Source organism: Parus major, chromosome 2 (genome assembly GCF_001522545.3).
Source record: "Parus major isolate Abel chromosome 2, Parus_major1.1, whole genome shotgun sequence".
Taxonomy (NCBI): Eukaryota; Metazoa; Chordata; class Aves; order Passeriformes; family Paridae; genus Parus; species Parus major.
Window position 1 is genome coordinate 41,162,334 of NC_031769.1, and position 24,037 is coordinate 41,186,370.

General features: G+C 36.8%; 1 protein-coding gene across 3 annotated transcripts in view; it reads left to right on the plus strand.

Moving 5' to 3' along the window:
• CNOT10 (CCR4-NOT transcription complex subunit 10) overlaps positions 1–24,037 on the plus strand; it is a 32,172-nt gene that overhangs the window by 352 nt on the left and 7,783 nt on the right. For 2 of the 3 annotated variants that reach the window (XM_033511915.1, XM_015619504.3), the window contains exons 2-13: positions 5,241–5,332; positions 7,973–8,134; positions 8,633–8,783; positions 9,805–9,950; positions 10,819–10,905; positions 11,608–11,691; positions 12,442–12,559; positions 13,398–13,547; positions 15,134–15,336; positions 17,899–18,020; positions 18,616–18,792; positions 21,417–21,497. In XM_033511915.1, the coding sequence (XP_033367806.1) occupies positions 5,241–5,332; positions 7,973–8,134; positions 8,633–8,783; positions 9,805–9,950; positions 10,819–10,905; positions 11,608–11,691; positions 12,442–12,559; positions 13,398–13,547; positions 15,134–15,336; positions 17,899–18,020; positions 18,616–18,792; positions 21,417–21,497 (1,573 nt within the window). Of the gene's footprint in view, positions 1–5,240; positions 5,333–7,218; positions 7,353–7,972; positions 8,135–8,632; positions 8,784–9,804; positions 9,951–10,818; positions 10,906–11,607; positions 11,692–12,441; positions 12,560–13,397; positions 13,548–15,133; positions 15,337–17,898; positions 18,021–18,615; positions 18,793–21,416; positions 21,498–24,037 lie in introns of those variants that run through there. The other variant, XM_015619505.3, reaches the window with a different exon arrangement.

Consider the following 24,037-nt stretch of genomic DNA (forward strand, 5'->3'; position numbering starts at 1 on the left):
GGCTATTGCCCCCTCCTGGCCGGGAAAGGCTCGGCGGGGAGGGCCCTATGGACGTCTTGGCGGGGGGGTTTGTGTGTGTGTGTGTCGCCCAGAGCTTAATAACACCTACTGGGATCGAGCGTCTGGGATAATTGGTTAAACTGGGGCATGCAGAGGGTACGAGGGAGGTTATAACTCTTGGTGGTGCTGCTTAATCGCTGGAGTTCGGTCTGATTCCCTCAGGGATGCTGCTTTGGTTTCAGGGAATGAGTGCGTCCTCACTGAGCTCGGGCCTGAAAAGACACTGCAGAGAGAACTCACTGAGACTAAAAAATAAGCCATGTTCTGGTAAACAGACAGAATAAATCTCAAATACAGTTGCTGTGTAGCACTGATAAACTACCGCCCATCCATCTCCCGTACAACTCCCCATCATGCAAGAAGTCTTCATTGCAGGAAAGGTCATTCCATCAGATGGCAGCTCGTGAGGGGATGGAGAAGAGGCTAATGTGGAGGAAAACCTTACTTACAGAATTGTATAAGTCTACATAATAGAAGCATAGGATATCCTGAGTTAGAAGGGACTGATAAAGATGAAGAAATTCCAGTTCCTGGCCCAGCACAGGACATCTCTAAGAATTATACCTTGTGCCTGTGAGCGTTTTCCAAACACTTTTTGAACTCTGTCAGGCTTTGTGCCAAGTGAGGAACCCATCCCAGTGCCCAAACACCCTCTGAATGAAGAACCTTTTCCCAGTATCCAACCTAAACCTCAGTGACACAGCTTCATGCTGTTTCCTTGGGTCCTGTGTCTGGTCACCTTTTCAGGGAAATTAAGTATACTGTTCTGAGTGATGTTTACTAAACTAGCATGTTTATTTACAATAACTGTGACTGCTAAACTACAAGAAAAATAATTGGCATCAAGTTTTTAGTATATTTTGTTGATGTTCTTTGAAGTGTTGAAGGAACTTTTCAGTTCTACATTCATAAAAGTATGTGCAAAATGAATCAAAGATGTGAACTATGGCAAAATACTCTACATGCTGCACTTGTTCATAGCGGTGAGCTACAGGTAGCTTTCCACTGAGAAGTGTTTGCTTTTTGTTGCACAACATCAAAGAAACCTATTATACCTATACTGATAGTGGAGGGCTTAATACAAAAATTAAAATGTAAGTCTTGGTGCCACAAACTCTTATCTTGTAATGGCTGGACACTGGCTGGGCTTCATATGCTTCAAAATTCTTTTGGAGCAAGTCATGTGATAGATTCCTCCTTTCAATAAAGAGATTATCCCTCTGCCTGTAGAGTTTGGAAATTAAAAATATTTCCAGAGATGCTCTGGTGTTCAGCAGTATAATTCATGCAAGATGTAATCTTCAGGGTGTAGGAACAAGAGAGCTCAGGAACAGCAGTCCTTGGAGAAACAGAGAGCAGGCATGAGAAGGATAATGATTGCTGTCACTCTCAGGTGTCTTCAGGTATGTGTATGTGGGAGATGTGACTTCTTGTTGCTTTTATGAAATTCTGGCAGCAAGCCCATGAGGAGAGCAATCTTCCTTTTCAGGTGGCAGTCCAATACTTTTCCTTGTTCACCTCTCATAGAGGTTGTTTTCCTGAAGCTCTGCTGTCCATCATGATGTACCTTCTCCAGCAGGAGCAGCTTCCTGCTTGTACAAAGCAAACCAGCCTCCATGACATAGTGTTGCTACTGCTCAAGCCCAGGATTGATAGCTAGGAAGATAATTCCTGGCTTCATTCTTTAACTTGCAACTCAGTGCAGAAGCTTCTTCCAGAAGCCTCAAAATCTGAGCGCTTGATTTTTACATCCTTTTCCAGGTTGTTCCTTTTGCCCCTCATCATGAGCCTGCACAAATTTTAGTTTTAGAGTTGGTCTGTATGCATGAAGGTTGGACAAATGAAAAGTTAAGCAAACCGATCCATATTTAAATACAAATTACAGAGATAAATCAAGTTCTCTCACTTGTGAAGCAGAGAATCTGCACTGCTCTGGATATTTCAGCTGATAATTGTGGCTGCTGTACAGATGGGAGCATGTTGGAGATGACTGGTGTGCCATATGTTACCCACACCACATGCTTCTTCAAGAATGCCAAAGGTCACAGGGGCCCAAGTGAGCAAGGCATGCTTTTTCTTATGCCAGGGAACAAGTTCCCTACCTGTTTTGGTTTCAAATGTTTCAAGGAACATGGAAGTAACAGTTTTATTTGCAAGCACTGGGATAGCCATTTGCAGCCAAGAGAACAGGAGCACTCTGTCCCCACCACCCCTGCAACTTCACTGTGGAATTAGTGAGTTCTGTTCAGTATCTTATGCCAGCCAGCTTTCAGGTGACTCCTCTTGGAGGGATCTCTGATAGCAAAGATCAGCTGAAGCAGTAGTTTCCAATCTAAACAAGAATGGTTGTATCACGTTAGACTGGAGTGGCTTTTAGGTCTCTAACAAGTTTCAGGTGTGTTTGGACAAAAAGGGTAGAGAGTAGCCAAGGTTTGTTGTGCTTTTTTCAAAGGAAGGAGCTACACTGTCAACCACATCAGCTGGATTTTAGTTTTTTCTTGATAAACTTCCAGTTCAGGTTTCACAAACCTGCTTTGTTTACTGAGTGGGAGTAGGTACAGTTGATCATATTACAGAGACATCTCTGGTTTTGCTTAAAGTAGTCCCCAGTTTCATTTTATGTTTTGTGTTTGTTTGATGTACCAACAAGCTTAGAGAGACAGTGAAATTTGAAGACTTGTCCTGATTTTTTCTTAGGAATTACATCAACCAAGCTGTGGAAGTATAGTTTTTATTGCAGACCTTAGATAAGTGTCTCTTGGTTTATCTGTCACTTCACTGAAGACATTGAATTCAGATTTCCTTTGAGACACTGGTCTTACAAACCTGCTTACAAAGGCAGTAATCAGTAAAGTACGTGGTAGTTGATGGCTCTCTGCTAGGTAAACCCATATGTGAGGAATCTGATCAGACTGAGTGTTATCAGGAGCTTTAGAGTCTCAAGGCTCTGCACCGTGGCTATTTTACCAGCACCATCTGACAGACATGCTGAGCAAGTAAAGCAGATAATGCCACTGCTAGCATGAAAGTTTGAGGGAAAATGCATTTGCTTATTTGCTGCTGTTCAAGAGATCCTTGGAGGGTGGGAGCTTTCAGTTCATCTGTATAATCACCAAGTTTAGAGCTGGAATCAGATCCATGCTATATTTAAGTTGAAGCAGAGGTACTTCCTGTTCCTTTCCTCTTTCACTGTGGAAAGCTTTTGGCACATCAAAAATGTTGTGAGCTTTCTTGTGGTTTAAATTTCTCTTTTGCTTTTCCTTTTGAAGGAAAAGGCAGTGCAAGTGGTGTTGATCAATGCATTATTCAGTCAGATTTCATAGCAGGTGTAGGCCCTTGAGAATCCATCCCTCCGGAATACTAAAATTGCTGAACCCTAAATTTTGTCCAAATGACAGTGGGTGACTTTTGCTGGTGTAAGATTTGTTGAGATTTTAAAATCTCTACTTTGTTGACATCTTTATGCAGGATTGAAGTCCCAACCAAATATTTACAATTCTTGCTCAAATGCAGGGGGCAGTAGTGTTATTGCAGGTGGAAAGAATTTCACTATTTCCCAGGAACAGGCACATACTTAATAGATTATTAAGTCTGTTTTGTTCTTACTGAGGATATTATTTCATGAATCTTCTGAGGTTTGGCTGCCCCTTATAATTGTCATTTGTCCTATATTTATAAATTTTCATTGGTCACCAGTAGAAGATCCAGATATATTGGTGATGATGGGGAATGGATTTTGCAGAGGAGCTCACAGCTAAGTGTTTTCATTCAATAAGTGTTGTTCAAAGTGAAAACAAAACTAGCAGGGTTTGTATTATATATCTGAATTATAGGGAAGAGAAAGGAGTCGTTTGGTTTACAAAGCCTACATAGTCTACTAAGATATGTGTGTTAGAGCAGATCTTCCACTGTGAAATTCAAGAAATAATTTTCTGCAGAAGCAGAAACCATTGCTGGTTTATAAAGTCTTTGTTTCAAAAACATGAAATTATTTTTGTATGTTTTAGCACATTAATTAATGCTCCTAGAAAGACTCTCTCTAGTGTGGTGGTTGTGTGCTTGTTTTCTCAGTAGTTTGTATTCAGCACAAGGAAGGGCTTAGTGGGTTGGTTTTATTTTCAGCTTCTTTGACATGGAATGTCTGTACTCTGCTTTTTAATGCAACTTCACTGAATTCTTAATTACATGATGAAAAAAGAATTTAGTAGACTTTCTGAAAAATATGTTCATTGATGACTGAAACATAAATCATTAGGAATTCTATGTAAAAAATTGAAGGCAATGAAAACCTTCTTAAATTTCTATATAAATGCATAAAGAGGCCACCATCATAGTTGCTACTCATTGTTCTTGTCTTAATCTGGAAAAGAGTATAGTAGAACTGGAGAAGATTCTGGAAAAAAAAAATATGAGTAAGATGGAGAATAAACTGCTCCTGCTCAGGTTGGAAGGGAGGTAATTCAAAGGAAGATCTGTAAGATTTGGAGTGAGGCTGAAAAAGTGAACAGGCAGCATGTGCTTGTGCCTTGCAATATAATCACCAGACAGCATTTGTTGGAGTATATTGAAGAATACAAAAGTATAGAGAGGTTTTTAAAAAAATATATTAGGTCTGTCAGTGATTATTAACAGTGATGGTTCAAGTGCAGCCTGTTATTTGGGGAGATATTCTTCCAAAGTAGAGAGCTGTGGGGAAGTTACAGTGTTTACTCTGGATTTTGTTGCACCCTGGAGTATCCCTTGCTTGCTGTTTAGGAAGCACTATACAGGATTTTGTGTGGGTTTTCATCTAACCCACTGTGGTACATATTTCATGATGCATGGCCTTCACTGCTGACTTTTGAGCAAAATAAGACAATCCTAGTGTATGGTTGCAGCTTTAAAGAGAAATATAAAATGCATGGTTTATCAGTTAACTTACAGGACTTTGGTCATTCATTGAGCACCATAATTTGCATTTTATGGAGAGGAATTCACTAGAAGTATAGAATAAATTGATATATTGTGATAGGAGATGTAATTTGGGATATAGATAATGTAGTAGGGACACTGCTACAGTTATCTGTAAAATTACTTGTGCTGGCAGGAGGACCTGGAGAACTGAAAGAAACAAATTTTTTAAGCTGCACAGCTGTCATCACACTTGCAAGCTTTGGTGTAATCTTCTGTCCACTTCACAGATCAAGGTACTGAAAAACATGAAGGAGCGGGTACTTCTGGGATTACTGATCAGGAAAAGGAGCTGTCGAGCAGTGCATTACAAGCTTTTCAGGTAAGACAAAGTCAAACTGAGACTCCTAAGTTACCACATTACTGCTAAATGAGCTTATGTAAGTGTTTTTCCTGTTTTCTTAATACAGTTGCGAATGCATTAAGAGTATGTTCAAAAGTAGCACTAGTTTTGTTATAAAGACAGCACAGGCATTTTCTGTCTGCTGTGGTGTGAGAAGACTGAACAGGATACTTGAACAGGAGCACTTTTAATCTTGATTCTCAAAACTTAGTGACCTTAAAAGCTATATGATGAGTTAATTAGAAGAAACAGGCTTCTCTTCTGCATCAGCATTGGAAATGCATGATCTCTCAGAAGAATTAATTACATCTAGCTAAAAATGTTGTGTTAGTGTTTAAAAGAACCTCATATATTTAAAAGAACAACAATGAAACAAACACTTTTGTGTTTTAGCATTATGCTATATTCTTTCACAAAAAGTGTTGTATAATGCTCTGTCACTTCATTAAAACATATTTCTGAATGCCTAACACCTACAGTATCTGCTACTTGTTTTGTGTTTCATGTAAGAGTTTTTTCTTCTGTGTTAAAGTTCAGGTACCAGATCTTTCAGTTTATTTCTTTCTTTGTATTGGCTCCTAATTTAATGTGTGACAGGAAATATAATTACTTTTCCTTTCAATTGTATCTCTGTCACCGGAATGCCTTGTTTTAAATTCTTCTTTGAATTTGTGAAATAGGTCAGGAAAGAATTTAAGTGTTGTCTTTTGAGATTCTTGCTTCAATGTTTCACCAAGTACTTCTATGTTTCACTCTTTTTGTTACATGAAGTGCATGTAGTTGGTTCTTAACACTCTGTTGTTCACTGGTGTCTTCTTGAATGCTGTCTAGCTCACTCTTTTTGAAAAACATTTTAATCAGTGGCATTTGAGCCTGAGAACTGAAGACACATGAGAGTCATTTGTTTTCCACCTTGCCCACACATCTAAATGCCTAAAATACTTTTGATCTGCTAATGATTTAATTTTTACTTTTATCCTGGTCCAGTGTATCTGGTTTATCTTGTCAAGTTTTTCCTTGCTTTAAGAATTCCCTGAATTCATGGAGTGAGGTGGCAACAGATGCGAGCAGAATTAATTTATTTGATGCCTTGTTTGCTGACTTCTTGCTATTGAGTAGCTCCATGTAGCATTGTGGACTGCCTCTCATGCTGCTGTATCATATCACATGTCCAGTTTCAGTCTTGATAAAATTCTTATAAAATTGGGTGTTATATTCTAGATCCTATCTAGTAGAGTGTCATAAAGGACTGCTAGTGGAAGAAAAACATCATGAAATAAGCTGAGCATTTAAAGGTTCAAGGTTTGTAGACCAGCCATGGTTAGAAGCCTTGTTGCTGTTATCTGAAAGCTCCTACTGAAGAGAAGCTCCAAGTGTGAGCATAGGAAGAGAATCACTGGGAGATGAGCTGGCTCAATTAAGGAGCATGCATAAAGGTTGAGTTGCAAGTTCCTGTGTGCACATGATCACAAGGCAATCCATGCTGTTGGTGCTTAGAGTTCTGAAAACGGGTCAATGTCCTGCCACCTCTCTCTGTGTTGTATAACTGTGCCTGCCTGGGAGACTGAAGGAACTGGAATGGTTCCATGGAAAGGAGCTGCAGAATGGCAGCTTTCTTGGGAAGAGCAGAAGGACCCAGGGCTAGTCTCTGTTGTATTCTGCCCTTAATATGAAGTTAATCAGGAGTCCGGGAGAAGCTGTGTGCAACAGCACCTAAAAAGGAGGAGTAAATGGAGGGTGGTACTCAGGAGCTTAGCTTTTGGGTGTGAACCATTGACAGAGATGGAAATGCATCTGCTTATCTGTCTGATCACTTTGAAAGTAACTCTGATATGGAAGAGGTGAATGTGATTATTCCTGTGTAGGAATTGAGCGGTTGAAAGTGAAGCATCATCTAGGCTTAATGTAGTTGAAAGAGTGAGGAATTCTCTTTCATTCCTTGATGCCACTGAAGTCCTCCTGTACCAACACAGAAAAGAAAAACTGAAAGCAGGCAGAGGTATGTGAATTGGAAGTCCTTGTTTATTCCTGTGGTCAAAGAAAGGGATTTTTCCATTAAATCACACATCAGTGGAGCATCATGCTTGGCTCCTAGTTTCTGCTTAGGCATGCCTAGGTGATTGAATATTTCATCCAACAGCTAAAGGTTGTGAAAAGTTTTTTTTAAATCTATTCTGGGAAAGTGACATTTTCTTTTTCCAATCTCTCTTGAGCTAACTTCCATAGATCAAATTGTAAATCACTATATATTCAGGTGAACTGAAGACTGAACATAAAATGTTGGTCTGGAACTTGTGTAAGCAACTGCTCAGTATTCATGAAATGGGGAAAGATTATGAAAACTGAGGAAACAGAGTCTTGAAGCTTAATATGATAAGAGAAATGAGAATAATGCTTTTCATGGAAACATCTGTTAATAATAATCAGCTATTTAATTTGTCCTTACTCCACCAAATTATTTTTGAAGTTTGGATATGGCTTCAACATTTAGACTTGCTTCTCATCCATGTTAATCTGCATAAATAATGAAGAATGTGTATAGATGTTTACTTCACTTGTGTTGATAAAGGAAAGACTGTATTTTCTAATGCATGCTTCTGATATTTGTGCAATTTACAGGCTGGAAACTATGATGCTTGTTTACAACACCTAAATACCCTTCAAGACATAAACAAAGATGACTACAAAATAACTTTGAATACTGCTGTTGCAGAGTTCTGTAAAAGTAATCAGACTACCACAGACAATTTGAGACAAACCCTTAACCAGCTGAAAAACCAGGTAATGCAACTGTATTGACATGATACTTGATTTTGAGTACTATTAATGGTGGTGGGATCTTTCAGTGAAGTAGGAGTAAAGCTTTTACCCCTTGTCCTGTAGATTTAATAAAATAAGAAAGAAATATTACTTTTAAACATCTGAGTCAGTTTAATCTTGTAGGACAGTTTTTGTAGTTGTGTTTTAAACTATTTTTGAAATTGGTCTGAGATTATAATAATAGAAGGACCTGCTATGTTATTTCAGTAGAAAGTTCCTTAACATGGAATGGCTTGTGAAATAATAAAAAAGTGAAAATATTACTTTACTACTCAGTTGACAATTTTCTATTTCATTGTATGTTTTTTTGCTGTATTAATGTGCAACAACAATGAAGTTTATTAGGTCAGTAAGTTAAATTCATAGCTTTAGAATTGTTTTGGTTTTATTTTTTTAAATACCTGGTACTTAAAAATCATGGGTACTGAAAGTTTCAAGAAATGAGTGGGATTTTTTCAGGTTCACTCTGTTGTTGAAGAAATGGATGGTTTGGATGATGTTGAGAACAGTATGCTGTACTACAATCAAGCTGTTATCCTGTACCATCTGCGTCAGTATACTGAAGCTATATCCGTTGGGGAGAAGCTGTACCAGTTCATAGAGCCTTTTGGTATGTAGGCAGAAAGAAGAATCTTGTTCATTCAAGAGCCACAGAAAGACAATTCAGTCTTTCTCACTACCAGACAAGTGATTTGTAATTTGTCTAATATGGTTTTAAGAAATTAAGTAGGATTTGGAATGAAGAATATGTTTTACTTATATCAAGGACAGCAAACAAATTTGGGGGAAGGTGCTTCAGAGAGCTTTAGCATACAAGTGCTATGAAACTGAAATGGATTTTTTCAACTTGTGAAGGTATTTATGTAAATAATATGTACAAGCTAATGAAATTATTTTAAAGCTAATGTTTTGAGCCATCATGCAACTTCACAGGTATGTGTCTGTTTTTCAGGGCACTCATTTTTAAATACCTTTATTAGGTAATACAGTGCTTATATGTAAATATAAGTGAATATATGTGCTTATATCTGAATAAAAAGTCTGCAACTTTTATGAGCTATGATACCTTGTGCAGTGCAATTGCCGTACTTTTATGAAATAATTTCATAATCCATGTTGAATTTTAGAATTGAGAAGGCTGAAGGATGTATATATGTGGGTCTCAGTAAATTAAGTAAATACGACTGTGTTTCTGTTTCAATTCCTCCCAGTTTTCAATATGCATAATTGGGACTTACTCTGTGAAGTCAGCTAAACAGAGATGTGTTTGTACAAAATCTTTCTGAGCTCTGTGGGATTCTACATCTGCATATGGCTCTGTCTGTTTAGATGCTGCATCTTTGGTGCTGATCTGCTTAGCTCAGTTCTCAGAACCTATGAACATGAAATACTTGTTAAGCTGTCTTTAGTCTGTGCTTTTATGCTGATGCCATTTGAATGAATGAGCTTTCTTTTCTGTGTGTGTACTTAGCTGTGGGATGGACACGGCAGCATTATTTTTTCTTATGTAATATATTGATTTTTCTCATAGTGTTGCATAGATGGCGCTTTATAGTCATTGTTTTTCCATCATGTTTGGAGGGATTGATATGAGAGCTATAAAACAACTTTTTCTTCTTTGCTTTTCACAGAAGAGAAATTTGCCCAGGCTGTATGCTTCTTGCTTGTAGACTTATACCTGTTAACTTACCAAGCTGAGAAAGCCTTGCATCTGCTTGCTGTTCTGGAAAAAATGATTTCACAGGGCAACAATAACAGCAAGAATGGAAAAAGTGAGGTAAGCTTAAAATCACACAAATGCCATTAAATCTGTATCAGAAGTAAGCTTTAGCTCAATCCAAAATTAGTGTCTTAAAAGGCTTTTGATTTCTAAAACTATATTAGATCACCTGTAACTTTAGACAGCAGCTTAAATATGTTAGTAACTGAGTTAATTGTGTACAGCAGCTGTTTATTCCCTTTCTTTCACCCTTTTCTCTTACTTCAGAGAGCTAAGATGTCTTTCTTCACTCAGAGACTTGCATTGGAAATACAGTTGTGTCCAGGGTCAAATATTGTTTGTCTTTGATTATATCCATATGAGACCCTAAGTTTGAAAGGGAAGTCAGTGTCAGAGGAACTGCAGTTGCATAGCATAGGATGGGAAATTAAGCATCATTTTTACATAGTATCTGAAATTATGAGGCAGACTTTCAAATGAAGTCTTTCACTTGCCTTTTGGAAAAATCAGTAGAATCAGTGGTGGCTTGGAAGTGAAGAGAGGCATTTCAGTGTTTCCCTGTTGATGGAGTGTCACACTTAAAATATTCTCTCTTTAGGTATAACAGTAATTGTACTGAAGGAAGTATTAAAGAAGTACTCTAGAATGTGCATGTCATTCTTCTAGGCAAAGGAATTCTTCTTAACTGCAGAGCTACACAGAGTAGCATTTATGTTAGTACAGAATTCAGCTCTTCATAGGCTGCTGTGGTTCATGGATTTTGATAGTTAAACTCAAGTTAGTTCCTGGTGGGATGTGTACATTTTGATACTAAATACTTAAAACAGTATTATTATTTATACTATTAAATACTTCTTTTTCTTTGTGTGAGTTGAATCTGTAAACTGAATTTAAAAGGTAATGCTTCATTTTTTTTGTTTGACAGTCAGGTAATAATACTAATAAAGATTCCTCGAATCAAAAAGCTGAAAGTGGAGCTTTAATAGAGGTTGCTAAATCTAAGATACATCAGGTAAGGGTCTTTATAGAAGAACATTTCTTTACAGGTTTTCTAAATCTGAGTGTGTTATCCTTCAAAACCAGTTCAGCCCAAATTATGATGCTTTCTCTCTCCTTGTTGTAAAACAAAACAATGAATTTTTCTAAATCTTCATTTTTCGTGCAATCCTTGTACAGGAAGAACTGACTTAACAACTTTCCCACCACCACCATTTCATTCCATGTGTGTTATAACAATTTCTTTACATGGCAGTTTGCTGCATTGAATTTGTCTGTTTGACCTCCAGCAGTCTAAATCAGCTGAGGTTTTATTTCACTGTGCTCTTCTGTTGAAAAATATGTGAAGAATCAGAGTTCTTCTCTGTTAGCATTCACTTTCTGGTGTTTTCAGTTTAGTAGGTAAATGTCTGGGATTAAGATGTTAGATTCTTTATATAAATTAGTTTGTCATTCTAAGTAGACATATCTGTGTTTGAATATAGAGCAGCTGTTGGCTACTGAACAAAATGTTCATCTGCTTTTTGTAAATACAAACCCTATAAATGTGATATTTAAATAGAATTTCTTTTTTTTGAAGACTTTTTGAATAGCTTTTTTCTACCTACTTTAAAAGATATATTTAAAATATTCTGCAGTAAATATCTAAAAAATGCAGTTTGTCTTGTAAACCTGCAGAAATTATTGTATATTATGTAACAAATATAATTTTTAACAGTATAAGGTGAGAGCCTATATCCAGATGAAGTCATTAAAAGCATGCAAAAGGGAGATCAAGTCAGTTATGAATACAGCTGGGAATGTAAGTATTTTTAAGATTGTTGTTTTTCAAATCTGGGTGTGTTCTTTATCTTAAAACTGAATTTCCTAATGTACTTTACAAAAAAAGGTCTTGCTGAGGGTGGATGTTTGAAGTAATTCTTTATGTAGTCAGTTTGGTTTGTAATCTCTTTGCAAATGTAACTAATGTAGAATTTTCTTATTTGTGCTGTTTTCAGTTGCTAAAAAATACACTTTGTGGTGTCAACAGTGAAACACTATAATAAACAGGTTCAGCTTTCTTTATGATTGAAATGAAATAAGTTTTAGTTTACTATAGATGTTATGCATATTACAAACTTTGATGTAATTGGTAGTTTAAACCAGTTTATAAAATATTAATTCTGGGATATGTGGGCATTTTTTAGGATTTTTTTTTTCTTCTTTTTGTTGTTTTTTGGAGGCTTATGTCTTTCTGGAAAGCAAGTTTAACAGAAAACCTTCTGAATCATGAGGTCTCTGTTGGCAGAGCAGGAAGATTACAGCCTACGAGGAACTCTGCAGGGAGGGGAAGTGTGGGGAGGAAGGTATTACAAGACAGGTTAGAGATCCTCTGCCCTTAGTCATTTCCATGACAGGGTTCTCCATAGTTCGTGACAGAGTTCTTGAAAGTGTTATGGCCTAAACCCATTTATTTTTAAATGGCAGCAGAGCCAAGCTTGTGAAGTGATATAACACTAGCAGTAGAAATCATCAAGCAGGGGATAACAAACTATTGTTTTCTCCTTCACAGTCAGCTCCTTCTCTCTTTCTTAAGAGCAATTTTGAGTATTTGAGAGGCAATTACCGTAAAGCTGTCAAACTTTTAAACAGTGCCAACATTGCTGAGCATCCAGGCTTCATGAAAACAGGTAAAATAAAAACCCTTCATCCTGCAGGTACTTCAGTGACTCCTATAATAGGACTATTGGTGATAACAATTTTAAGGATATTAATGATTACTTAACAGTGTCAGCCCTGAAAGTCATGGGTTTACATGCTGGATGTGTTACATCTTTCTTTTTTTTACTCTTTCACATAACACTGTGCTGATTTTCATTGATTTCTTCTTCTAAGGAGGCTGTGATTGTCCATGAAAATGGATTTATGAAACTGTGTTATATTTGCAAGGCTTATAATTGAGTCTCTTAATCAATAAATGAAACAAAATGCAACTTATTAGATCTAGAATTGAGGCCTCTATGGCAGTTTTGATGCTTAAAGTTCTCTTTACGACTTAAATTTTTTTCTAAAACTTCACTGTTACATAACTTTCTTGCATTAGCTTTTTGGCACAGTATAATGTTCACTTAGTAGTCTTCCTGGGCTATGACTAAAATAGTGTCTGTTTGATTTGCTAATGGTCTGGTTATTTGGATTTTTAGGGTGTGTGTTTTTTTTTTTTCTTTTGTCTTTATTATCCAAGTTAACCCTGTAAAACTTTAGTCACCATCAGATAAGTGAAAAGTTTAATTTTTTGTCCTTTATTATTTAGAAAGAACCTCTCACAGTGTTACCTGAACATATATTTGGAAGAAGGGTGCATTTCCTGCTTGTATAAATATATGTCATATCAGATACAATAGCATCATGAAAAACATGTTTAATAGACTGCCATAATATGCTGACCCATCAGAAAGCGGTTGGAGCATTTCATGGGCTTAGCAACAACTTTCACTTTCTGAAAACAGTCTTTTGTTGTTCTCTCAGGTGAATGCTTAAGGTGTATGTTCTGGAACAATCTTGGCTGCATCCACTTTGCAATGGGAAAACACAATTTAGGAATTTTTTACTTTAAAAAAGCTTTGCAAGAAAATGATAATGCATGTGCACAGCTGGGAATGGGCAGCTCGGATCCAGGTAAGCAAGAGATTAAAACAGATGGTAAAAGATGGGTTGGCAAATCTAGGAAATAGGGAACAGAAGGTTTGAGTAATTATCAGCAAAATTCCCCTTCTTTGTGGAGGGCAGGGTAAGAGGGGTGAGAATTTTGATGATAACCTGATACAAGAATATAGTTGCTGCTGCCAGAAATACATGATGATGATTAAATATGTTCTTTATTTCTTTGTTTTTCTTGATGTACCATAGTGCTGGCACAATTCTCTCTCGTTTATAGACTTTGTCCATCAGTTAGGGAGGTATAAATAAAAAAAGTTTTTGTGACCTATTTTGCATAGGTTATTTTTGGTCCTGCTGGCAATATATATATAGAACCATCAGGGCATGAAGGATACCTTCTCCCTATTCTGGGTAACCAGGTCTCCTGTTTCCTTGTGGAGGGGGCTCACACTTTCCCATGTCTTTCTTTTATCACCAACATACCTGTAGAAGATTTTGTTGTTGCTCTTGATGTCACTGGTCAGATTTAATCCTTTCAGGACTTTAGCTTTCCAACCTGATCCCTGGTTGCTCAGTTTCTCTGTCTTCCTCCCAGGTTACTGGTCCTTGCTTCCACCCTTTGTAGGCTTGTTTTTGTATTTGAGTTTGTCCAGGAGCTCCATGTTAAGGAGGCCTCTTGGCATTTTTGCCTGACTTCTTTGTAGGGATACATCACTCCTGAGCTTGGGAGAGGTGGTCCGTGAATATTAATCAGCTTTCTTGGGCTCCTCTTCCATTCAGGGCTTTATTCCATGGTTTTTTACCAATCAGACCCTACAAGATGCCAAAGTCTACTTGCCTGAAATCCACAGTAGTGAGCTTGCTGTACATACTTCTTGCTGTCCTAAGGATCTTTAACTCCACTGTTTCTCTGTCCCAATGAGCCCCACCTTGTTGGTAAGAATGAGGTCCAGTATGGACCTGTCCTCATTGACTCCTTCAACATTTGGAGAAGGAAGTTACCAGAAACACATTCCAGGCCTTCTGTGTTGTCCCAGAGAACAGGACCAGAGCTTGTGAATGTGAGGCCTCTCCTGTCTGACTATAGAGGGCCTCATCACTCAGCCTTCATCATTTTATGATGAAGTTATAATTGTTTTCATTTCTTGTTTTCTTTAAAATTTACTCACTATCGGGCATTTTTATTGTTTTTCCTATTTCTCCCCTGGACCTAAGTGGAGCCTTAGGTATTGATGTGAAGACAGAAAGTGTTTTATGCTTAATAGCAAAGTGGTTTTCTTCTGGAATCTGTATTCTTTGGAATATGTGTAGATGTGTATTCTCAGAAATCTGGGATTTAATATTATTGTGCAACACTTAGCTTGTGTGATAAGGAATGTATAAGGTTAGCATTTAATGTACTACAATCTTTATTAAGAATACAATTTATTTGTCTCTGAAATCAGTTTTGGTATGAAAGTAATTTACAGAGGGAGGCTAGTGGATTTCAGCAATGAGAGGGTGTTTTGGTATCTTTGGGGTGTTTCTCTCAGCTTCTCTCTTCCTCTTAGAGTTTCGTACTCTCTTGAGCTTCACATCCAATATGATGTAATCCTTTTCTGCAGGTAAAAAATTTTCAGGGAGACCCATGTGTACACTACTGACTAACAAACGATATGAGTTGCTCTATAACTGTGGAATTCAGCTCTTGCATATTGGGAGGCCCTTAGCTGCCTTTGAATGCCTGATTGAGGCAGTCCAGGTATATCACTCAAACCCTCGTCTGTGGCTGAGAATAGCAGAATGCTGCATTGCTGCCAATAAAGGGGTAAGTAGCTTTGGAAAACTCTTCTTAGGAATGGCATGTGGTTACAGAAAGGTAGAACTAATACCTAGAGTCAAGCTGTGTATTTTGAAGGCCTGATCTTGTAACACCTCTGTAAATCCAGATGAATTCTTTCTTGTGTATATGTATTTCTATGTGTTCAATCTGGAGCTGCAACAGCTGAAGGGAACTCTTTGCATATGTCCTTTTTCTCTTCATGCAGCCAAAGCTCATCTGAAGTTTCACTGTATCCTCACTTATTGTCCACTAGAGATTAAGCAGGGTGAGACTGTAGTGTGAGTAGCCTGAAAGTGACAGAGACTGAGGAAGCAATGATCAGCCTTCTCCATCCTGAAGCTGTTGGCATCACAACTGCTGGGAAACAGAATCTCTAATTGCCATGTCTTCATCTTCTTTTCCTGGCAAAGCTGGTGGAAACCTGCTGATGGCAGGCATATTGCATGTCCTCTGGGACATCTTGTTTTCAGCCTGTTGATCCATGTATGTTTAGGATAAACCCATATGATAAAATTCACAGAACTGAGGACAGCATCATTTGCTCTTAGAAGAAAAAAACTGCACCTAAACAATACATCTGTGAAATTTAGATACACTGTACTTATTACCATGTAAAACTGTAATTCACCCCTTAAGTGTGGGGAAGTAATGATGTAATCTGTAATTGCCTGTTCCCATGCAGTTATTCTCACAGTATACCCATTTCACTCCTTACACAGAATATTTGGAATGAATTGAACAAATAGCTAAATTCACTCTATTTCCCCACACCCCTGAATTCTTTGTTTTTCCTCTCAGGGTGGCCTCTGTGCATTTATTTACTGCACACTTCCAAATACAAAATTAATAACTTTTCTCTTGGGAATTTAAATAGTACTCAATATTTTGGTATCTCCATTTCAGAAAACTTAAAAAAGATATAACTTTATAGCAGAGGTTTGCTTATATACCAATTTCAGAGGCAGAGCACTGAAGATTCAAGAGTGTTAGGTCAAAACTGGACTGACTGATTCTGTATGTGCCACTTGTCAGATTGCCTGAGTTTTATAAAGCACAGCAAATGCAGGAAGAACAGCTTTCTTCATACTAATTTTTCAGTTTTCTATATCCATCCTACTGGGTACAAGTCACACATAGATAAAGAAGACACATCTGATCATCTCTAGTGAAAAGCTGAGTATGAGAGTGGATTAGGTTTTGCACAACTAGGATTACAACTAGGATTGTGTGTTAAGCAGTCTGGAAAAGGGAAATACAGATCCTTATAGGGCATTTCCCTATTTACTGCAGACTAGCCAAAGTAGTAGATTATGCCATGTTCCTGAGGCTTTCTTCCTGTACAGTTATGATGCTGTGTGGTGTACCAGAGAGCTTGAATTCATGTCAAAAAACCAGCTTGTTGTTCCCTAAATTTGTAATCTTAAAAGAAAAAAATTAACTTTGGGTGCTATTAATATTAAAGGCAAAGAGAAAGTGTCTTTAAATTGTTAGATTTGCAACATGACAAGTGAGGCCCTAAAGTCAATAATATGTTTAATTTGGCCTTGTAACTCAATTTGCAGTAATATTCCTTTAAGTATAGATTCATACTTATGCTCTGAGAACCATGCAGAAAAGCAATTTCACTGGAGCTAATTTTCACCCACTTTAGTATTTTAGTTTATAAAATATAAATGGAAGAAGATTCCCTTTTAAACACCTGCATTTCAAACACCCTTTTTGAAATATGTGCTTCATATGCAACTTCAGTGTATGTGTTTTTTATTTGGCAGTAAATGCTACTATGTCAATATTTTTGCAATAGATTCTGATTTATTTTTTTTTAAGTGATAACTATTGAAAATCCAGATTTAGGGTAAGTTTTTTCTTAAAATTGCAACTCCTCATCACTCACTAAACTTACCAATGAAGTTAAGATGGCTCATGGTAAAACAGCCAAACAAACCCCAGTAAACATGGTGTAGAGATAATTCTTGGGACTGACAATTAGGGTACTTTAAGTTCATTTGACCCCCATAATGTTTCTACATACTCAACAACCCATTAAACAAGTTAATTTAATGTATCTTTGCATATGTTGTTGTTCAGCTTTGTGCTCCCTGTGGAACAGTTTGGGTGCAGCTTTTCCAAAGAGCGTTTCGAGTGCTGTGTAAGCAGGGACAGAAGATGGCAAGCATTACAGTGCCAAGACTGAATGTTATTTGGCAGATCAAATTATTTCTTTTTAGATATCCTGTCAGTTCTTTTAATATGACTTGGTTCATTGTTCTTTTGCTTTCAAAACAGAGGAGAAACTAGGTCAGTAGGCTATCAGACAAGCTGTCAGAACTAATCTGTGCTTACACTGTGTGCAGTAAAACCCCTCTGCAACAAAAGACAATAGAAGGTGCTTGATCCTTCATTGTATTTTAGATTTAAAACTGTATCCATTATTCTTATATTTTAGCAGGGTTCAAGGTCTTCTTTCAGCCTTCACTTATTTTGTCCAGCTCTCATTCAATAGCCTTGACATTTAAGCTCTTTTTTTTTTTCCCTTTTTCCTTTTAGACATCAGAACAAGAGACTAAAGGTCTTCCCAGCAAAAAGGGAATTGTGCAATCAATAGTAGGTCAAGGCTACCACCGTAAGATAGTCCTAGCATCCCAGTCCATACAGAATGTTGTTTATAAGTGAGTATGTTTTCCATGGGTTATTTATTTGTTTTTATAGCTTTGTTAAGGATGCATATCTGTTTATCAGAGATTTTAACTGTTATGGAATAACTGTTCATGTAGTGAAGAGAGAGGCATGCAAAAATGCTTGAAGAGTCTTAAACATCATTTTGTGCCTCCTCTGTGATAACCAGCAGAGGGCTTAACTGTGTGTTTGTTGTAAGTAAGATGAGCATTAAAGCTTAAAATTCATTTAGCTGAAATTTTTATTTTCAGATAGCTAAATCTGTCCTCCTTTTCTCACTTAGAATATATATATTTTCAGTAATCCACTTTAGAAAAGTGCAGGAAGAATCTAGTTGCTCTGCCATAAAACTTCAGTAAGTGAAATCAAGAAGTTACATGGTAGAATCTATTTGGGCATTGTGATGTATTTTCAATATGTAAAAATAACAAGATACTATATGCTCATAAATTAAATTTGGTATATTAAAGCATTATTTAACATTTTTAGGGTGAAGTTTTCTCTGTATTCAGATATTTCTGGAGCTCTGCTTTTATTTTTAATTTAGTAGGATTGCTACTTACTTGTCAACTTCTGTTTCTCTTTAAGTGATGGGCAGTCCTCAGCAATACCAGTAGCCAGCATGGAGTTTGCAGCGATTTGTCTAAGAAATGCCTTGCTGCTACTGCCAGAAGATCAACAGGAGCCCAAGCAGGAAAATGGATCTAAAACAAGTAATCAGCTGGGGGGAAATACAGAAAACACTGAAAGCAGTGAAGCATGCAGGTAAACAGAATTGAATAAACCTTTCTTTGTGTCCAGAGTAACTGTGGGCCAGCAGTCTGTGTCTGCTACTTACCTTGTTTGGCCAGCAGAAAAATAGAACATATTTGTAAATTCTCTTCACAGTGCTGGCCTGTTCAAGGAAATTGTTTATATCCCTGTTGTTTTAATTTAAGAATAAAATACTAAGTTGATTCCTCCTGTCCCTAACAACTTTTATTAAATTAGACAGTGAAATTATTTTTTCCCTTGGCCATCTTTTTTTTTTTTTTTGTGCTGTAAATGTTATGTTTTCCCACACCCTCCTGCTGTGCATATTGGTATTTCTCTAATTGTAAGTGAAGTTTCACATGTTACAGTGATTTTGTGTGTGCACACACGTGTGCCATGGACTTCAATATATATATATATATATATATATGAATGTCTGGAAACTCAGTTGTAAACATTTCCCTATGATCAGATTTGACATTCATCAGCCCTAGTATACTTTGTTGTGTTTCCATTAAAATAGGAAACTAGGTTTAGAACGCAAGTAGGAAAGCAGCATGGAGCTTTTGCTTAATAAATCATATTTTGCAGAAAAGAATTTAAGAAAAATCTTTTTTGTCAATAAAGCTTCTGAAAAAGTAATTTGTAGATACTATGTTAAAGGAAGGTGGTTTAATTTATTGCATTACCTCATATATTCTGGACTTCCTTTCAAAGAGTAACTTTTGATCATAGTCTGCACTTTCATTAAAGACCATTTTGAGTGGAAATGTTACAATAACTCATCTGGAAAAAGTGTCTGTGGTAGAACTTCTTAGAGTGTAATGAAAAAACACTGGTTTTGTCAGACCTGAGTACCAATAAGTGTTAAGAAGATAAGATCCATTTGTCACAAGGCAGGATTTACTGCACACAAACTGTATTGTATAGGCACAAGGTGCATCCTCATATATTCTGAGGTTGTCTGCAGATAGACTGTGGCTGGGGGTCAGTGGCTGTTACTGTTGCAACAGTATTTGAAAGCTGTTCTCTATAATCCTGTTTTTCCAATTACAATCTATCTTGTCAAGTGACCAAATGATTTATAAAAGTCACAGACGGCTTAGGGGGTGGTTGTGGGTTTTTCTTTTTGTTTGGTTGTTTGTTGTAGGGTTTTTTTTCTTTTTTTCTCTTTACTAAGGCTGGAGATTCTCTGGCAAGTATATATGCAGCCCATTGAGATGAGGCTTCTCTGGTTTAAATAGGACTTAAATTTTAATCTTTTGGGGCTCACTAAGGGGCAGTGATGAAAACAAAATGGTGGCACTTGCTCAGACAAGACCTCCTTTTTTGTTTTCTATTAGGGTGTTTTTTGTTTATTTTTGTAGGAGTGAGGAAAGGAAAACATGCCCTGTATGGGAAGATCCTTTGCTACCTTCTGCTTTCAAAACCAGATGCTTCTTCAGCTGAAAAAAGCTAAAGAAAGGACTCCCTCATATCTACCAGTAGTCATTGCCAATCTCAAAATATCCAACAAAAGAGGCTGTTCTTGAATTTCTGTGTCACATTCTGAAAGGTTCTCTAAGGATTTGTTCCTTCTGACAAGGGAACCTCTGTGAGAGAACAGTAAAACATACAAGGCATTTGAAGAAAATCACACTAATTGAACAGGATGGTTTTAAAGCAAATCCCACTAATTGAGCAAGCTGACTCTTAAGGCAGATTCTTCTCTTATTCACAAGAAAACAGTGATTACTTTTAGTGGTCAAAGGTATTTTTTAATCTAATTTTTGGTAAAGACATGAAGTATATACTCTACAGCAGTATTGAGTATGGATTACCTTGGAGTTTTCTGCTGTATGTTTTGAATGTTGGAGTTATCTTACCTGTTTGTAATAAACAGATATTACATTCATAAATTAAGTTCTTGTTAAGTGGACAGATTAAGTTTCAATTCTGAATTTTCTTTTAAATCTTTTTCTAGATCTTGGTGTCTCTCTCTGCCAAGACACTGGCATTAGCTGTCTCTTCAATTCTTATTCCAGAGGTTCTTTCAGCTTATTGGAGGGTGAAGTTTCATACTACTTAGATAGAATTAATATTCCCCATATGCTGCCCCCAAACAAATGAGGTGTAATTTTAAGAAAGTAGAATTTTATTTGGAAAAAGGAAAAAAAAGGAAAAAAGGTAAATTTATAATATATGTGTAATGTAGGGTAGCTAGAAGTCTAAAGGAAGATGTAGCACTTCATAGGTTATCTTTCTAGAATATTTATGTAACTAGTTTTTAAGATGTCTAGAGAAAGCTAGTTTACCACTTTTCTGACAGGCTAAAAGAAGAGAAGCTACAAATGCAGCAAATTCTGTATCCCTCCAGTTAAAAATGCTTATCCTACACTGAAGTCCAAAAATAGCTCAAGGCTGTGAAGAATGGTGTAGGTTGTTTGGTCTGTCTGTCAAGTCCTTTCCAGCAAGTGTCCCACTTCTTCCTTCTCAAATAGAATGGTTAGGATAAGAGCATGTGCCTCAATCTCTGCATAACTTCATTTCCCTTTCTTTTAGGCTGCAGAATTTTTTATGTTCTTTTAAATGAAGTGAATAAATACACTGACAATTTTTAAATTGCTTATTATAATAATACACTGTTTTTATTCTAGCAATAAAAGTCATGAAGGGGATAAATTCATTGCAGCTCCTCCTTCTTCACCTTTGAAGAAACAGGAATTGGAGAATTTAAGGCAAGTAAATAATATAAAATATCCACTATTAAATAAGCCTCTTTCTTAATTGTGATTCCTAGTTGGTTTTGTGTTGGTTTTTTTTTTTTTTGTAGGCACCTGTGATGTTGAATTGTAGCTGGTAATTTTTTTTTCAAATGTGTGTGCTCCCTTTCTTTTGGGCTTTGAATCTGAGCAATAGAAACCATCCAGAATTTCAACTTAAGTAGCTTGGTCTGTTTGATCCCAGTATTGTAAGTTTGGTGTTATATATTGGGCAAAACTGAAAATATCAAGTCACATAAGGACAAATCTAAAAACCTGAGAATGGCTGTTAACATTGGTGGAAAGGGATGGAAATTACTGTATGTACCTTTTCCTTCTAAAACCACAATAAGGCTAGTTTGGAATTCAGTCCCTCCATTATATGCTTCTTGGATGGGAAAAAAATTAAAGTGGGAAACAGCATAGCTGCTTTTACCAATGAGAATGGTGTTCCTTTCAGCAGGAATAAATCCATAGTTTGCATTAAATAGAAAGCAAAACTACCTCTGTCTAGGCATTTGACTTTCTCACAATGGAAAAACAAGTAAAATTTCACTGTAGATTTCTTATGTGTTCTCAAAGATCCTTAAACTGCTTGTTCAGGAGTCTGAGTGTTCTCCAGATAGAATAACTCACATGTGTGTAAATAAGTATCATGTTATCTGAAGCCTCTTTACTTTTCCCCAACAAGATTACCATTTACTGGTAAATGGTATATAATTATTTCAGGTGGCTTCCAGCCTGTTGAAAATCTCTTACTATAAAGCTTGCACCTGTTTAGAAAAAAGAAATCTGTTTTAAGCTTCCATTATGGACAAAGCATACAATAATTTCCCACTTGAACTCTTAGGTAAACATTCTATTTCAGCCTAACCCCAGGTAACCTATGTTTTATAATGACCAGCTTAACCTTTCCTTTGCTCCACTACATGTAGCAAATCTTCTTGTACTCATTTAAAAGCACTTCAGGAGGAATCTGTGAGGCAATGTCGATTATTTATTCTGAAGTGGTACAAGAGTGTGCTGCTTGAAATAGAACACGCTGGATTAAAAACAGTGATGTGGGTTGCTTGTGGGTTTTGTGGGATTTTTCTCCTGACTGTTGAAAATGTGGCTGCCACATGTCAAAATTACACAATATCACTTTGTGATTTTTTTTTTTTAATATGTAGTTTTATCTTTCACAATCAGCTGTTGTTATCTACTGATGAAATCTGACAACATGTCGGGAAAAAACTTAGCAGTTCAGCAAGAAGTGAGCTGCTTCTGGTAAAGAACTTCATACAAGGAAAGGAAAAGCATTGATTTTTTTTCACTACATGCTTTGGTTTAATCTAGAGAACTACATATTACTAGAAAGTGATCCTGCTGAAACTGTTTCTAGGCTTCTGGACATGTGAAGAGCAAAATACATTACATTCATATAGTAGTCTTGTATATTTATATTGTAAATAGTAAATTCATTTAGCCTGGCTCACTAAAGAGCTAAGTGAGAAAATTGAAATTCTTGTTGAGTCAGGGAAAATTAAGAAAAAAATTCTGGATGTTGTCAAGGATTATTCTAAGGAATAGGTATCTGTTCAGTTTTTTTTTTTTTGTAAGTCACTGAGTTGAAAAACATCTGTTGCTTCTAGAACTGAAAAGGGACTGATTTTATACAGTTGTGCATCCTTGTAAGAGTTCAAAATACCTGACTTACCTTTGCCCCCAAGAAGTTTTTAAAAGCTAAAAATACCATCTAGAAAATTGGTGGAATGGACTATTCTCATAATAGGCAATAATTCAATTGTAAGGATTTAAAAGCAACAAGCAGAAGTCTGAGGACACCCATCATTGCTAAGAATTTATGCACTGGAAGAAGAAACTCCAGGTTTTTCTTCTGAGCTTCTTCCAAACAATTTTCCTCGCTGCTTCTCATCCTTGGAGAAGCCAATTCCCCTGCTCTGCTGTCAGGCTGTGGTATGTTCCACACTCCACAACCACCTAACACTGTTTGGGTATATCAAGAGAAAAGAAATTCTGGTAGACCACAGTGCTACATTTGGAAAATTTTGTGGATTTTATTGTTAAAGTTGAGATGGGCAGCAACAGGCCTTGTTATAGTCTTTCTCCCTAGATAAATGGTCTTTGTGTGAGAACCTTAATTTTCCCCCTCAAAGCAGACAGAGATAAAGAAATAATTTGATCATTTGTTTTCTCCCAGTTTAGATAACTGGGTAAGATAATTTGTTTCTTACCCAGTTTTGCCTCAGTTATCCATTTATAGGTTGCAGTGCCTGTTTGACCCTGTCATGATACTAGAAGCTTACAGTGATTATCACCCATTGCTGTTTCACTCTCTTCCTCACTCTTAGCCACTGTGTAGTTCTTCCCCATCTTCCCTTTGCTGCTGCTGATTTTCCCCTTGCAGTAAGCACAGTCTGCATTCTGTATTTCTTAATATTTTGTATTGTTTGCCTGTGTTGAAACATAAAAAGTAGATAGTTTGTATCCATTGTTTGGTTTAGCTATTTGAA